This window comes from Mercurialis annua, linkage group LG7 (genome assembly GCF_937616625.2).
Source record: "Mercurialis annua linkage group LG7, ddMerAnnu1.2, whole genome shotgun sequence".
NCBI classification, from domain to species: Eukaryota; Viridiplantae; Streptophyta; class Magnoliopsida; order Malpighiales; family Euphorbiaceae; genus Mercurialis; species Mercurialis annua.
In genome coordinates, this window is record NC_065576.1 from 44,260,457 (window position 1) to 44,275,897 (window position 15,441).

At 33.6% G+C, this 15,441-nt stretch overlaps 2 protein-coding genes across 3 annotated transcripts; both read right to left on the minus strand.

Annotated features, from left to right (window-relative positions):
- Positions 1-9,733: 9,733 nt before the first annotated feature.
- On the minus strand, positions 9,734-10,634 carry LOC126657231 (uncharacterized). Its single transcript, XM_050351892.1, has 3 exons — positions 10,463-10,634; positions 10,325-10,384; positions 9,734-10,266 (listed from the first exon to the last, which is right to left on the minus strand). Exons 1-3 carry the CDS (start codon positions 10,632-10,634, stop codon positions 9,734-9,736), a joined length of 765 nt encoding a protein of 254 aa, XP_050207849.1.
- A 335-nt stretch (positions 10,635-10,969) lies between these two features.
- LOC126655501 (polygalacturonase-like) lies at positions 10,970-15,083 on the minus strand. Of its 2 annotated transcripts, none has more exons than XM_050349717.2 (4): positions 14,901-15,083; positions 13,946-14,239; positions 11,777-12,292; positions 10,970-11,306 (listed from the first exon to the last, which is right to left on the minus strand). In XM_050349717.2, the coding sequence occupies exons 1-4, from the start codon at positions 15,027-15,029 to the stop codon at positions 11,079-11,081; spliced, it is 1,167 nt and encodes a 388-aa protein (XP_050205674.1). In that variant the 5' UTR covers positions 15,030-15,083; the 3' UTR covers positions 10,970-11,078. The 2 variants fall into 2 exon arrangements, with proteins under 2 accessions (XP_050205674.1, XP_050205675.1); XM_050349718.2 differs by lacking the exon at positions 14,901-15,083 and adding an exon at positions 14,738-14,869.
- Positions 15,084-15,441: the final 358 nt, after the last annotated feature.

A 15,441-nucleotide genomic window follows, 5' to 3' on the forward strand; every position in this document is an offset into this window, starting at 1 on the left:
GCGCTCTCATTCCCCGGCAACGGCGCCAAAAACTTGTTGGTAATTTTACTTCACCAACTTGTAATAAAAGTGGACTTTAAGTCCGGGTTGTCGAACCCACGAGGAATGTAGAGTTATGATGAGAATGATTTTAGTTGTCACTCAATTCGTTTAGCACACAAATAGCATGAGTTGCAATAACACTAACTTAACACAACTGAAAGTAAAGAAGTATTAAATTAAGGAAATAACTAATTAAGTAACAGTTAGCTAAACTACGGAATAAACAAGAAGTAAAAAGCGTTTAAGGGTTGCTAATCAAATCTATGAATCCTAGGTAACCGGGGGTTGTTTGAAATATTGGTTTGGATCAAGTCTTTCTAAAATGCCTAATCCGCTCTCTCGAGTCCGCAATTAGAGCTAATTGAAATTAGATTAATATACCGAAATCTAAATCGCTCTCGCGTAATTAGATTTCGATAATACCAATCGAATCCAATCATGAAGCTAACTTATAACCAAATAAAACCTAAACCGCTCTCGCGTGATTAAGCCTTAAACATGTGATTTCTAAATCCGACTAATTAAGTGACCCTCGCCTAAGCAATTAGTCCAACAACCATAGATTAGGAGATCAATCTAACCTAGGTCAATAAGCACAAAAATCACATCAAACCCTAATTACAAATCACCCTAATCAACTAATCATCACACAACTATCATAAGCAACCCCCAAACAAGGGGTTTAGCAAACCATACTCTAACATTAATCACTACACAACATTCAATAAACATATTAAAAGTAAGAAAGATTACCTTTAGTAGGTTGTAGAGCACTAACATAAACAAGATAATGAAGATTCAATAGTAAAAGCTTGCATTAATAAGGATCAATCCCAAAAAGAACAAAATCTGGAAATTCTTTATGAAGAACACCAAGAACAATAAAGATTCCCATATAAAAGTGAGAGCAAAAGGAATTACAACTACACTAAAATTGATGTCTCCTACACTAATGAGACATACCCTAAAAATAGAGATAAAAGTGTTTATATAGTACTTTCCAAAAAGGGAATGAAAACAACCTATTGCATGAGTGTTTGGCCAAATAAGGAAGTGGGCCTCAAGCCTTGTGTCTTCAAAATTCGAAATCTGAGCCCAATGTTTAACCTTTGTCTCGATCGAGACATTCATTAAAGGAACGTGTCTCGATCGAGACAAGCTTCTCCAAAAGCTACTGCCTAAAATTCCTCTCTTGTCTCGATCGAGACACTTCCATAAGTGTCTGTCTCGATCGAGACAGGCTTCAATCATGACTTTTTCGATAAGACTTCGCTCCTTGTATTCTTTGTCGATTCTTTCACTTTCTTTGGCCAAAAACGCTCCAAAACACTTCAATGCCCTGAAAAGCTCAAACACATAATAAGGCACACAAACACCTCAAAATGCACGGTAAATAGCATAAAAACGTAATGAAACGACTCGAGTAAATAGGAGTATTTTACTCCTATCACTTATATAGTACTCCAACCTTGAAATTAGGACTCGCATGAAAATAGACCAATATACCTTCAAATGTAGGAGTCGAGGGGATTAAAAGACATATTTTCTGACAGCTTTTGGATATATTTATGAAGTGGTGCGACCACCCCAAGAGTGGTGTGATCGCACCACTTGTTCTATATTTTCCTCGGGTAGGTTGCATTAAATAGTGTGACCACACCAGAGGTCGCACCGGGACTGGGGCCTGATGCAACCACCCCAACTTGGTGCAAGCTCAAGGGCTCCAACATCATCTGATTCAGCTTCTTTTTGCTCCTTTTGATCCGGAGTGTCCTCCGGAACTTTCACATATTTGATTTAGTTCCAAAACAATCCATTCTTGCATACCTCTCCCTGAAACGTCTCAAGCATAATAATAAATAAATTTGAACTAAAAAAGATAGAAAATATGCAAGAAAGGTGTCTTAAATACCAAGGCAAATAGGAGTAATATTACTCCTATTAAACATCCTCACACTTAACTCTTACTTGTCCTCTAGCAAGAATACAATTAAGCACAAAGTTTAATCAAACAAGTCTATATCATGAATGAATACAAATTCAACGCATCCTTAATCGATAAACCAACAATCCAAAGTTACATGAAGCAACAAAATAACAATGCATGACAAGTGAACAAGTTATACTTTCGACATGACATTGATTCACTAAAATTACTCTGCACAAATGACCATGAATTAACATTTGACAAAGAGCATGAATGCGAGGCATGATATACCAACAAAGAGCAAGTTTTAAAACATATCAATTACTTGAGTAAATTTAAGAGATGTTGAAATATTGAACAAGAAAAGGCACAAAATCTCACAAGATTCACTCAACACTCAAATGTTTAGAGGTGTCAACTTATAGTTCACTATTCTGTTACATGCCAAATTTACCATAGGTTTTTCCTTAACCTAGCACTCAACTTATAATTCGAACAAACACAAAAATCAACGTGGACTTGAAATAGGTTGTAATAGGGTTTAGGAAAGAGTAGGATATAAGGTAAAAATAAAAGTTTAAGAGACTTAATGAACTAAAATAATTAAGGAAATAAGTGTTCGCAACAATAAACCGCTAGCTAACTTTGATGCTATTTCTTAATTATATATGTATATATTTTTTCTTGCCTCACAACTCAGTTTTTTCCGTATTTTCTTTTCAAGGCAAATTTCTTATTTTGAGATAACTTTGAACTTGTGTGCTGATTTACTAACTATCCTCACATTTATTTTCAAAATCATTCTTGAAGGGTAAAATGTGGTGAAAATTCAGGTTCAAAACACAAGAAAGGGTTATTGCTCAAAAGTGGTTAATCCTAAAGGAAAAGAGGCAAGTTGTTTAGTGGTTAAATAAATAGTGTTCTAAGATGTCATAATAAATTTAAAATGTTATGTCCAAGTCTTAAGTCCTGCTAAATTCCGGAGCAAATTCTAGAAATAACAACATGAAATCAAACACACATATCAAAGAGATAAGCAAAAAGAAATATGCTTATAAGGCTCAATCACTCATAAAATTAGTGTGTCGTGCTAGTAAGTTCACCAATTCAACAACATTATCAAAAAGCTCAATTTTTTTTCAAAAAAGGTCCATTTTTTACGCTCATACTCAAAGGTTGGAAATCATGCCAAGAATCAATCATTTAAGCCAAAAAATAAAATCAACTAATGGCCAACATGCGTTTCATTGAAATCAACCCAAAATCATATTCTCAGGGCATACTATTTTCACAACATGCATTATTTACTTGTTTCTACATGTAATTTTAAGTTCCATTAGTCTCACAATGATGGACATAAAGAAATGTCAACAAACATTCCATAGACATGTCGCCAAAACAACCAATCATTAAAGTAAAACAAGTTCAAACATCCTAAAAATAAACAGAAAAACAACAATAAAGTCTTATACTTCTCCACCAACCAATGTACAGCTCCATTAAAAACAATCCTACTGATGTCTCTATATAGTAAGGGATTTGGACACATTGCAAACATTTCATTTCGACATCAGAGATAACCATCTCAGTTCTCGAGTCAACCATTGTAATAGGACGATGCTCTTGTACAATACAATTAATCTTGTAATCATCCTTCACACAATCATACCCAAACCTAATGCATATATAAACAAAAGTAGTACGGGAAAGAAAGCCACTAGGCAACACATTTTTAAGGTAAATTTGTTGGTTAGTGGTAGGGTCTTAAAATGCAGAAATCATGAATTTGATGCGTACGTAACAAAAGAAAAACATTATAAGTTCCAACTAAGAAAAAAGGCCTAACCTCATAAATAATGGGCACAGAAAGCGTAGCCATACCATCCATAGAAACTTGGAAAAGAGATGTTTGGTTCTTGAAGAACACGCTACTATAGTGGCGTCGGTGGCATACTTCAAATGTAATTTCATGAACTGTGGAGTGGCAATTAGGTCTTGCCATGGCTTGGAGACGCTCTTGCAACGACCAAGAGTTGTAGCTTTGCATCAGCTTAGTATTTTGTAGACAATATCAAGAGGAATTTTATCAGACATTGTTCGTTTCATTGGTGGGAATGTCTGAAATTTTTAGCTTAACAATTTCCGAAATCCTACCAATAACTCAAATTTCTTTCTTTTTCTTTTGATTCTCTTTTTTTATTCGCTTTACACACACATATATTTTATTTTATTTTACAAGAATTTTTTTTTATTTTGAGATAAATTTGAACATGTATGCTAGTTTACTAACAATTTTCACACTTGTTTTCAAAATCATTTTTGAAGGATAAAATGTGGTGAAAATTCGGATTTAAAACACAAGAAAGGATTATGGCTCAAAAGCGGCTAACCCTAAAGGAAAAGAGGTAAATTGTTTAGTAGTTTAAATGGTGTTCTAAGATGGCATATATCATTTTAAAGTGTTATATCTAAGTCTTAAGTCTTGCTAAAGTTCAGAGCAAATTCTAAAAATAACAACATGCAACCAAACATACACATCAAAGAGATACGCAAAAAGAAATATGCTTATAAGGCTCAATCACTCATAAATTAGCGTGTCGTGCTAGCAAGTTCACCAATTCAACAACATTATCAAAATGCTCAATTTTTTTCAAAAAGGTCCATTTTTTACGCTCATTCTCAAAGGTTGGCAATCATGCCAAGAATCAATCATTTAAGCCAAAAAAACAAAATCAACTAATGGCCAACATGCGTTTCATTGAAATCCACCCAAAATAATGTTCTCAAGGTATAATATTTTCACAACATGCATTATTTACTTGTTTCTACATGAAATTTTAAGTTCCAATTGTCTCACAATAATGGACATAAAGAAAAGTCAACAAACATTCCATGGACATGTCGCCAAAACAACCAATCATTAAAGCAAAACAAGCTCAAACATCCTAAAAATAAAACATAAAAACAATAATAAAGTCCTACACCTCTCCACCAGCCAATGTACAGCTCCATTAAAAACAATCCTACTGAAGTCCCTATATAGTAAGGGATTTGGACACATTGCAAACGTTTCATTTTGACACCAGAAATAACCATCTCAGTTCTTGTGTCAGCCATTGAAATAGGATGATGCTCTTGCACAATACAAATAATTTTGTAATCATCCTTCACACAATCATACCCAAACCCAAAACCTATATAAAAAACAGTAGTGCGGGAAAAAATCCACTAGGCAATACATTTTAAGGTAAACTTGTTGGTTAGTGGTAGGGTTCAAATTGCAGAAATCACGAATTTGATGCTTACGTAACAAAAACAAACCATTATAAGTTCCAACTAAGAAAAAAAGGTCTAACCTCATCAATAATGGGCACAAGAAGCATAGCCATACCATTCATGGAAACTTGGAAGAGAGATGCCTGGTTCTTGAAGAACACGCTATTACAGGGGCGTCAGTGGCATATTCCAAATGTAATTTTATGTACTATGGAGTGGCGATTATGTCTCGCTATGGCTTGGAGACGCTCTTGCAACGACCAAGAGTAGTAGCTTTAAATTAGCTTAGTATTTTGCAGACAATATCAAATGTAATTTTATCGGACATTTTTCGCGTAACAATTTCTGAAATCCTACCAATAACTCAAATTTCTTTTTTTGTCGATTCTCTTTTTTTATTCACTTTGCACACACATATATATACACACACACATACACACATACACACATACATATATTTTCTTTTTTTTTTCTTTACAAGGCAAATTTTTTATTTTGAGATAATTTTGAACATCTATGCTAGTTTACTAACCATCCTAACACTTATTTTTAAAATCATTCTTGAAGGGTAAAATGTGGTGACAATTCGGGTTCAAAACTAAAGAAAGGGTTATGGCTCAAAAGTGATTAATTTTAAAGGAAAAGAGGTAAGTTGTTTAGTGGTTTAAAAAAATGGTGTTTTAAGATGTCATAAATCATATTAAAGTGTTATGTCCAAGTCTTAAGTCGTGCTAAAGTCCGAAGCAAATTCTCGAAATAATAACATGCAACCAAACACGCACATCAAAGAGATAAGCAAAAAGAAATATGCTTATAAGGCTCAATCACTCATAATTTAGCGCGTCGTGCTAGCAAGTTCACCAATTCAACAACATTATCAAAAATCTCAAAATTTTTCAAAAAGGTCCATTTTTTACGCTCATGCTCAAAGGTTGGCAATCATGCCAAGAATCAATCATTTAAGCCAAAAAACAAAATCAAGTAATGGCCAACATGCGTTTCATTGAAATCAACCCAAAATCATGTTCTCAAGGCATAATATTTTCACAACATGCATTATTGACTTGTTTCTACATGTAATTTTAAGTTCCATTGGTCTCACATGATGGACATAAAGAAAAGGCAACAGACATTCCATAGACATGTCGCTAAAATAACCAATCATTAAAGCAAAATAAGCTCAAACATCCTAAAATTAAAACATAAAAACACTAATAAAGTCATATACTTCTCCACCAGCCAATATACAAATCTATTAAAAACAATCCTATTGAAGTCCCTATATAGTAAGGGATTTGAACACATTGCAAACGTTTCATTTTGACACCAGAGATAACCATCTCAGTTCTTGAGTCAGCCATTGAAATAGGACGATACTCTTGTACAATACAATAATCTTGTAATCATCCTTCACACAATCATACCCAAACCCAAAGCCTATATAAACAACAGTAGTGCGAGAAAGAAAGCCACTAGGCAATACCTTTTTAAGATAAACTTGTTGGTTAGTGGTAGGGTTCAAAATGCAGAATTGACGAATTTGATGCCTTCGTATCAAAAGCAAACCATTATAAGTTCCAACTAAGAAAAAGGGCCTAATCTCATCAATAATGGGCACATGAAGCGTAGCCATACCATCCATGGAAACTTGGAAGAGAGAAGCTTGGTTCTTGAAGAGCACGCTACTACAGTGACGTTAGTGGCATATTCCAAATGTAATTTCATGAACTGTGAAGTGGCGATTAGGTCTCGCCGTGGCTTGGAGATGCTCTTGCAATGACCAAGAGTAGTAGCTTCACATCAGCTTAGAATTTTGCAGACAATATCAAGATGAATTTTATTGGACATTGTTCGTTTCGTTGACGGCAATGTCTAAAATGTTTAGCGTAACAATTTCTGAAACCCTACCAATAACTCAAATTTCTTTCTTTTTCTTTTGATTCTATTTTTTTATTCGCTTTACACGCATACACACACACATACATATATTTTCTTTTTTTTCTTTACAAGGCAAATTTTTTATTTTGAGATAATTTTGAACATGTATGCTAGTTTATTAACCATCCTCACACACAGTGACGGACCCAAAATATTTTATATGGTGGTCAAAATTATATTAAAATTTTATAAGATGAGTAAAATTGACAATAAATAAATTTTAAGGTGGGCAAACTATATAATTTAAGGTGACAAAATCATATTTTTCAATTCCATATCAACGTTTTTTAAAGGGACTCAAAATTATAAGGTGGGCAGTTGCCCACCATACGCTCTTCCTAGGTCCGCCCCTACTCACACTTATTTTCAAAATCATTCTTGAAGGGTAAAATGTGGTGAAAATTCTGGTTCAAAACTAAAGAAAGGGTTATGGCTCAAAAGTGTTTAATCCAAAAGAAAAAGAGGTAAGTTGTTTAGTGGTTTAACGAAATGGTATTTTAAGATGTCATAAATCATATTAAAGTGATATGTCCAAGTCTTAAGTCTTGCTAAAGTCCGGAAAAAATTCTAGAAATAACAACATAAAACGAACACGCACATCAAAGAGATAAGCAAAAAGAAATATGCTTATACGACTCAATCACTCATAATTTAGCGCGTCGTGCTACCAAGTTCACCAATTCAACAACATTATCAAAAAGCTCAAAAATTTCAAAAAGGTCCATTTTTTACGCTCATGCTCAAAGGTTGGCAATCATGCCAAAAATCAATCATTTAAGCAAAAAAAAAACAAAATCAAGTAATGGCCAACATGTGTTTCATTGAAATCAACCCAAAATCATGTTCTCAAGGCATAATATTTCCACAACATGCATTATTGACTCGTTTCTACATGTAATTTTAAGTTCCATTGGTCTCACATGATGGACATAAAAAAAGTCAACAAACATTCCATAGACATGTCGCCAAAACAACCAATCATTAAACCAGAACATGCTCAGACATCCTAAAAATAAAACATAAAAACAACAATAAAGTCCTATACTTCTTCACCATCCAATGTGCATCTCCATTAAAACAATTTATACAAAAGTCTCTATATAGTAAGGGATTTGGACACATTGCAACGTTTCATTTTGACACCCAGAGATAACCATCTCAGTTCTTGAGTCAGCCATTGAAATAGGATGATGCTCTTATACAGTAAAAATAATATTGTAATCATCCTTCACTAGTAGATTTGTCAAAGGCCTTGTAATGGATGATAAATCCTTAATAAAACGGCGATGGAAACCCGCATGACCCAATAATGCCCGAACTCCCTTCACTGTAACTGGAGGAACCAACTTCTTAATCACCTCCGTCTTTGTTCTATCCTCTTCAATCCCCGCCTTTGGTATCTTATGCATAAACACAATACCTTTTTCTACGATAAAATGGCACTTCTCCCAATTAAGCACTAGATTGGTGTCCTCACACCTCTTCAACACATGCTCAAGATTTTTCAAACACCCATCAAATGAATTACCAAAAATAGAAAAATAATTCATAAATACTTTCATTACATCCTCCACCATGTCATTGAAAATCGAGGTCATACATCGTTGAAACGTTGCGGGTGCATTGCATAACCCAAAAGGCATCTGCCAATAGGCAAAGGTACCATATGGACATGTGAAGGTGGCCATCTCTTGGTTATCCGGAAAAATTATGATTTGGTTGATCCAGAATAACCATTGAGGAAGCAATAGAAAGCATGGCCCGCCACTCTCTCTCTAATATTTGATCAATAAAAGGAAGAGGAAAATAGTCTTTCCTTGACTCGGCATTCAACTTCCTATAATCAATGCAAACTCTCCATCCGGTAACCGAGCGTGTAGAGATTTCATCCCCTTCTCATTCTCAACCACCGTCATTTCTCCCTTCTTTGGAGTACATTGAATTGGGCTCACCCAAGAACTATCCGAGATGGGAAAAATGGTACCCGCATCTAGGAGTTTGACAATCTCCATGTGAACCACCTCTTTCACGTTAGGATTCAACCGCCTTTGTCTTTGAATATATGTATTCTTCTCATCTTCCAAGTTGATTTTATGCATGACCACCGAAGGATTAATCCCTCTTATATCCAAAATTTACCATCCAATAGCCAAAATATGAGACTTCGCCACATCACAAACTTGCTTCTCTTGCTTGTTGGACAACTTGCTTGAGATGATGATGGGTAGAGTATTGTTCTCTCTAGAAAGGCATACCGGAGATGGTTGTAAAGAGTCTTTTAACTCCACTATATTCTCGGATGATGGTGGGGTGATGATCGGCTCTCTAAGCAATGATTCAACTTCCGATGCTTCAGCCTCATCAAACTGCTCATCTTCCAATGGAGAATTCCCCTCCCTAGTGGTGGTAACCCCAAAAACCAATTCTTCCATCACTTCAACATCTTGACATCATGCTTGGTGTAGGAGGTAGTGTAATTCCTAGTGTATTCTTGTACCAAAGGATCCACAACGTCGACCCGCATGCATTTTTCCTTCTCACTAGGATACCTCATGCTTTCTTCATATCAAAATCCACCTTATCATGAAAAATGCGCAAAGATAGTTTCCCCTCATGCACATCAATCAATGCTCTCCAGGCGTTCATGAAAGGTCGCCCTAGTATCACCGGACACTCTCTATCAATTTCATAATCAAGCACCACAAAGTATACCGGAAAAATGAACTTGTTCGCCTTCACCAAGACGTCCTCAATAATTCCATAAGGTTTCTTAATTGAATGATCAGCTAGTTGTAACATCATGGGCGTAGTCTTAACCTGTAAATCACCAAAAGAACTCTCAAACAAGATCGAATGCATTAAATTGATATTAGCACCCAAATCACATAAATAATTCGTAAGAGGCATATCACCAATAGAAAAAGGGATAGTAAAACTCCATGGATCTTTGAGTTTGGTTGGTAGCTTTGTGATAATTGAGCTACAACTCTCTGTCATAGTTATAGCGCCATTCTCATCCCAACTCCTTTGATACTGATAATGTCCTTCAAGAATTTTACATAATGAGGCATCTCCCTCAAAGCCTACGCCAAGCTAATATTGACTTGCAATTTTTTGAAAGTTTTTAGAAATTGGTGAAACTTCCAAGTGTCACTTTTGGAATATAGGATGGCGGTGGTGGTGGATTGACAACATCTGGCGCTACATAACCACCCTCATATGGTGCAACTTCAGTTTCTTCACTAACTTACTTAAAATGTGGCTCCTCAAGCGTTTTGCCATTTCTCAACTCAATGGACTTCACTTGCTCTTTTGGATTTGCTTCCGTGGTAGCCGCCAATCCTCCTTGAGTTATAGTTTGCAATGCAATAGCCAATTTGCTATAGTGAGTCTCAAGGTTATGAATAGAGGCAGATTGGTTCTTTTGCACTTGCTTGTTTTTCGCCTGCATCTTGTCAAGTCTATCAAACAAATGATTCCACTTGCTAGGTGTCGCCTCATCATGAGTCCTTTGTTGGACACCCGAAGGATGTTGAGGTCGATTGCCGTAGGGTCTGATCAATTAGTAAACACAAAAACAAAATGAATAAAGTTGTAGTGTGTATATAAGTGAGAGTTCTTCTGTAAGCTTCTTAAGCGAATAAAAAAAAATTCTTACAAAGTAGTCCTTCAATTTATCTACATATAAGTGTAACAATATTTAACCCCCTCTAGTTAGAATGCCAATTTTATTTTATCATAGTAGTCAATAATGCACCCTCAATTGCTTACTCAAAAGCATGTACAAAAAAAAATGGTTGCACCTCAACAGAATTTAAAAAATTGTTGTCATCCAAATACAATTAATTACAGATAGAGCAACAAAAAATTTCAAAATTCAGTTTCAAAATGCAATTTAATATTGGCATCCAACGGTATTAAATACTCCGATAACTTTTGGCTGCACATATTGGCATTCCGATTTAGCCTCTCCTCCGCCGGTGTATCGTAGTGTAATTCCTCCTAATTGTACTCTCTCGCACGGCAGACTGCTGCTACAGATAAGCTGGACAGCTATAGGTGTTGATGAAGTTCCATGTATATTCTTGAATCTCACGTTACTGATTTTAACCCTTGATGCTGCCTGCAAAATTACAAAAATTTAGAAACCCTAATACTATTATACAAAACCAATTGAACTGAATGGAATTTGATTAAATTGAATCGAGTTGAGTTTAAGTTCAGGTTAAATTGATTTTGATCATTAAACTATAATTACATTTTGGTAACAATCGTTTTTTTTTTTTTACATTTTGGTAATCCAACTTTTATTTTTTAATGAGATCTGGCAAACAAACGCTTCCGTATAGCCAACGGAAAATTATGGGCCATTCAACTTTTCCATTGTCACAGAAGCAATTATTAATCGAAATTGCGATAATAACCTCCCGTTTTCAAAAAATAGAAGTTTAATTACCATAATACAGAAATGAAAATAGTAATTGAAGTATAAATTGTCTAGTTAAGTTATGCAAATTTTTAAATCATAAAAGATTTTATAATGTTAAACCTAATTGAATCTAATGTCAGTGTATTTATAGTTAAAAGTTTTACCTTGCCATTGCATTTATTGTACGGACAATACTTTTGATCAATAAGAATAGGGTGTGCAACATTGTCCATTGCAATATCTTCAAAGAACAAACCATTGGCGGTTCCACTTTGCAATCCAGGCCAAGACTTAATTCTAACACCGTTGTCGGTATTTCTTAGAGTGCAATTGGTGACGTGGATCTCCGATACCGGTTCTTCGTTCGGGTACCTCCCTAAACTTCCGATACTTATGCCGTGGCCTGGACCACATGTAACTCTTGTGATGTTTACATCCTGGCTTCCATCTCCAATCGAGATACAATCATCGCCGGTGGCGATTTGTGAATCGAGAATCCTTACGAGTTTGGATTTTCCGACGTGAATTCTGTCTGTATTGAGACTGGTTGCCGGTGCAACAATGTTGAGTCTATGTAAGGTTATATCATTGCACCCCAAGACATTGATGTGGAAATTTTTACTATTGAGGGATGTTATATCTTGAATTACTGCTCGTGTAAGGTAATTGAACCTTAAATTCTGAAAAACAAAATCACATCAAAAAAAAATTGTTAGAATTAGTATTACTTTAAATATAATGTTCCTTTCCCGGTCAATGAACTTGTTAAGTCGTTTGTTTGATTAATAAAGTTCATTCTTTCTCTCAAAATAAATAAATAAATATATAAATACACATTAATTTAAGGCGTGGTTAGAATGCCTCCGTAATCGAAAAACTGTCAATTTGTGATAGAATTTTCATCATAAATTTTGATGAAATTGTGAAAAATTTGGTACGAATTTTTGAGAAGTTATGAGAAAATTATGATAACAAATATGGTCATAAAATTTTATAACAGTTTTCATCATCAACAAAATTTGTGTCATAAAACAATCATTAATTGGCAGTTGGTTTTAGTTATGTAATTTCAAATTTAAGTTTCATTCACTAGAATAAAATAGAGAGTAATGGACAGTAAAATTCAACCTTTCTTTTACTTTTAGTAGTTTTAAAACTTTAAAATTTTAATCTAATTAATGTTTACATCGATTTTAGCCAATGTGCTCTATTGAGCTAAAATTGCAACAATTTAAACTTTAAAATTACAAAAGGTTGAAAATGGGTTGATGGATTTCACGTTGGCGTAATTTTATGACAATGCGGAGCCACATGAAATTTGGCCACATTATCAAATCGATTAGGGCACATTAGCTAAGATAGTTGTAAATGAAATTAAATTAAAATGTAAAATTTTAAAGAATTATAAAAAAATACAAAAAAATTAGTTTTCTGATCTAGTAGGCCTATAGTACATTAGAGATTTTTTTCATCATTGAAAAGGAAAGTGTTTGTGATAAGACTATTCATGACCTTAGTAGAACTAATGATGTCCATCGTTAATATTTTTTGAGTTATAGTTTATTGGTCAAACAATGAAACCTCCACATATTATCATAATTCACATTTTGATATTCCTTATTTAAAAATTCTACTTAATAATCCCTTACTTTCAATTCCGTTAAGGGGCTTCTGTTAATTCCGTTAATGATTTTATACTCACTTTCAAACGACTTGATACCTCACTTTCAATTCCGTTAACAATTTTCGTATAAAAAAAATTAGGCCTAATGGTAAAAAAAAAAAACCTTTACGGCTTGCTGCAATTATATCCAAACTTTTTAATTTTTACAATAATACCCAAATTGCATTTTTTTGTTGCAATAATATCCAAATTGCATTTTTTGTAGCAATAATAGTCAAATTGATGGCTAAACTTGTTGTTTTCAATTAAGATATTAGACTATTATTATGTTTGATGTATAATAATATAGTAAAAGTCCCCAAAAAAACGGCAAAAAATTCAAAAAAAATCACATAAAAAATGCAATTTGGATATTATTGCAACAAAATAATGCAATTTGGATATTATTGAAAAAATTAAAAAATTTGGATATAATTGCAACAAGTCGTAAATGTTTGGGTTTTTTTGCCATTAAACTAAAAAATTAACATAAATCCTTAATTGTTTACATAATTGAAAGTAAAGGACCATTAAATAAAATTTTAAAATAAAAAATATCAAATTATAAATTATGGTTTTTGTAAGAGTTTAGTAATTTGCTCGAAAATAAAATAGAGGTATGATATGTTTTTTTTTTTGTTTTTTGATAAATGAGGTATGATATGCTTACATAAACCATTCCAGGGCAATGAGAACCTTTTGTACAGTTCGAAGCTCTTTGGCCTTGACCGTCAAAAGTTCCACCACCGGACATTGTGAATCGATCTACACTTTGGAATTTAACCCAAGTATCTCCGGCCATGTTTTCCGGTGCTTGTATTGTTCCGGCAACGGAGAACTCCATTGATCCTTGACATGGACCTGCAAATTCTGTTCTAACACCCAATAAATATTTCCCTTCTGGAATTACCACTTTAGCTGCTCCTCTTGTTCTACAAGCTTGTTCCCATGCATCCATTAAAACCTAAAACACAAACAACAAACCCTAATTATTTATTTATTTATTTATCATAACAGAATCAAATTATATTTTAAAATAAAAAAATGAGAGCGGAGGGTGAACATTTAGTTTGGTTCGAATAATTTGTATCAAATTAACCGAATTATTTTAGTTTTTTTTGACCAAATAGACCAAAAATAACTAAATTAACCGAAATTGAATTAACCAAATTACGGAAATTTAGAAAAAAAGTCAAAAGAATACCTACCGAATATGTATGTTAATTTATAGTTAACTTTGTTAAACCGAAAAGAAACATATAAAGAATAATCATGAAAAGTTAAAAAAACTTAAAAAAAATCAGTTAATTAATTAGGTCAACTAAATTTTTAATACCAAAACCATAGCCGAATGAAAACATTTTTATAAATCAAACTGAACCGTTCAAATTACTTAACTATTGAAATGTTTGATCGAATTAACCGAATTAAATAAATTTGGTTTCGGTTGTTATTTGCTCACCCCTAGACGAGAGTGGAGAAAACCGACTTTAAAAAATAATGTCGAAAGTGGCGGAGGGACGACCGAAAAGCACTGAACGGCCGTCCACCTTGCCCCGTGGTTCCGCTAACATTATTTAATTTCAAATAATAATTATAACAATAATATAAAACAGAAATCATACTAAATGAATATCTGTTAGTCCATCTGCTTTGGCACCCATTTTGGTTATATCAAATACAGTTACTTGACATGAACACGACGAAAAGAAAAACAACATTAATGTTGTCAAAGCAACAAATATGGAACCCATTTTCTCCTTTATTTTTGTTTATTTTTTTATCCAACTTTAACTGATGTGAAATTTTTTTTCTTTTATGATGGATTTATAAGATTAGTGACTAAATTTATCAAAAATACCTAAAAATACAAAGGAGTTTATGTTCTAAAAATGTAATAATCCTAAAAATATTCACCGCCATCCATTAATTGCTATTTGTTTCCATTCTTTACATCATTCTAGTTCCTAAATCTAAGTAACTTTTCAATGTGTTATATATGTAATCACAATTAGTTTATGACTAATTATAATACATGTATATGCATCATTATTTCAAATATTTCATGTGGTAGTTGGCTTGCAGGAAAGGTTTTCTAAACGAAGGCCTAATTACACCAAAACCTACCAACTTTGGTATATTTTTGGTGTTGAATGTAATTGTTTT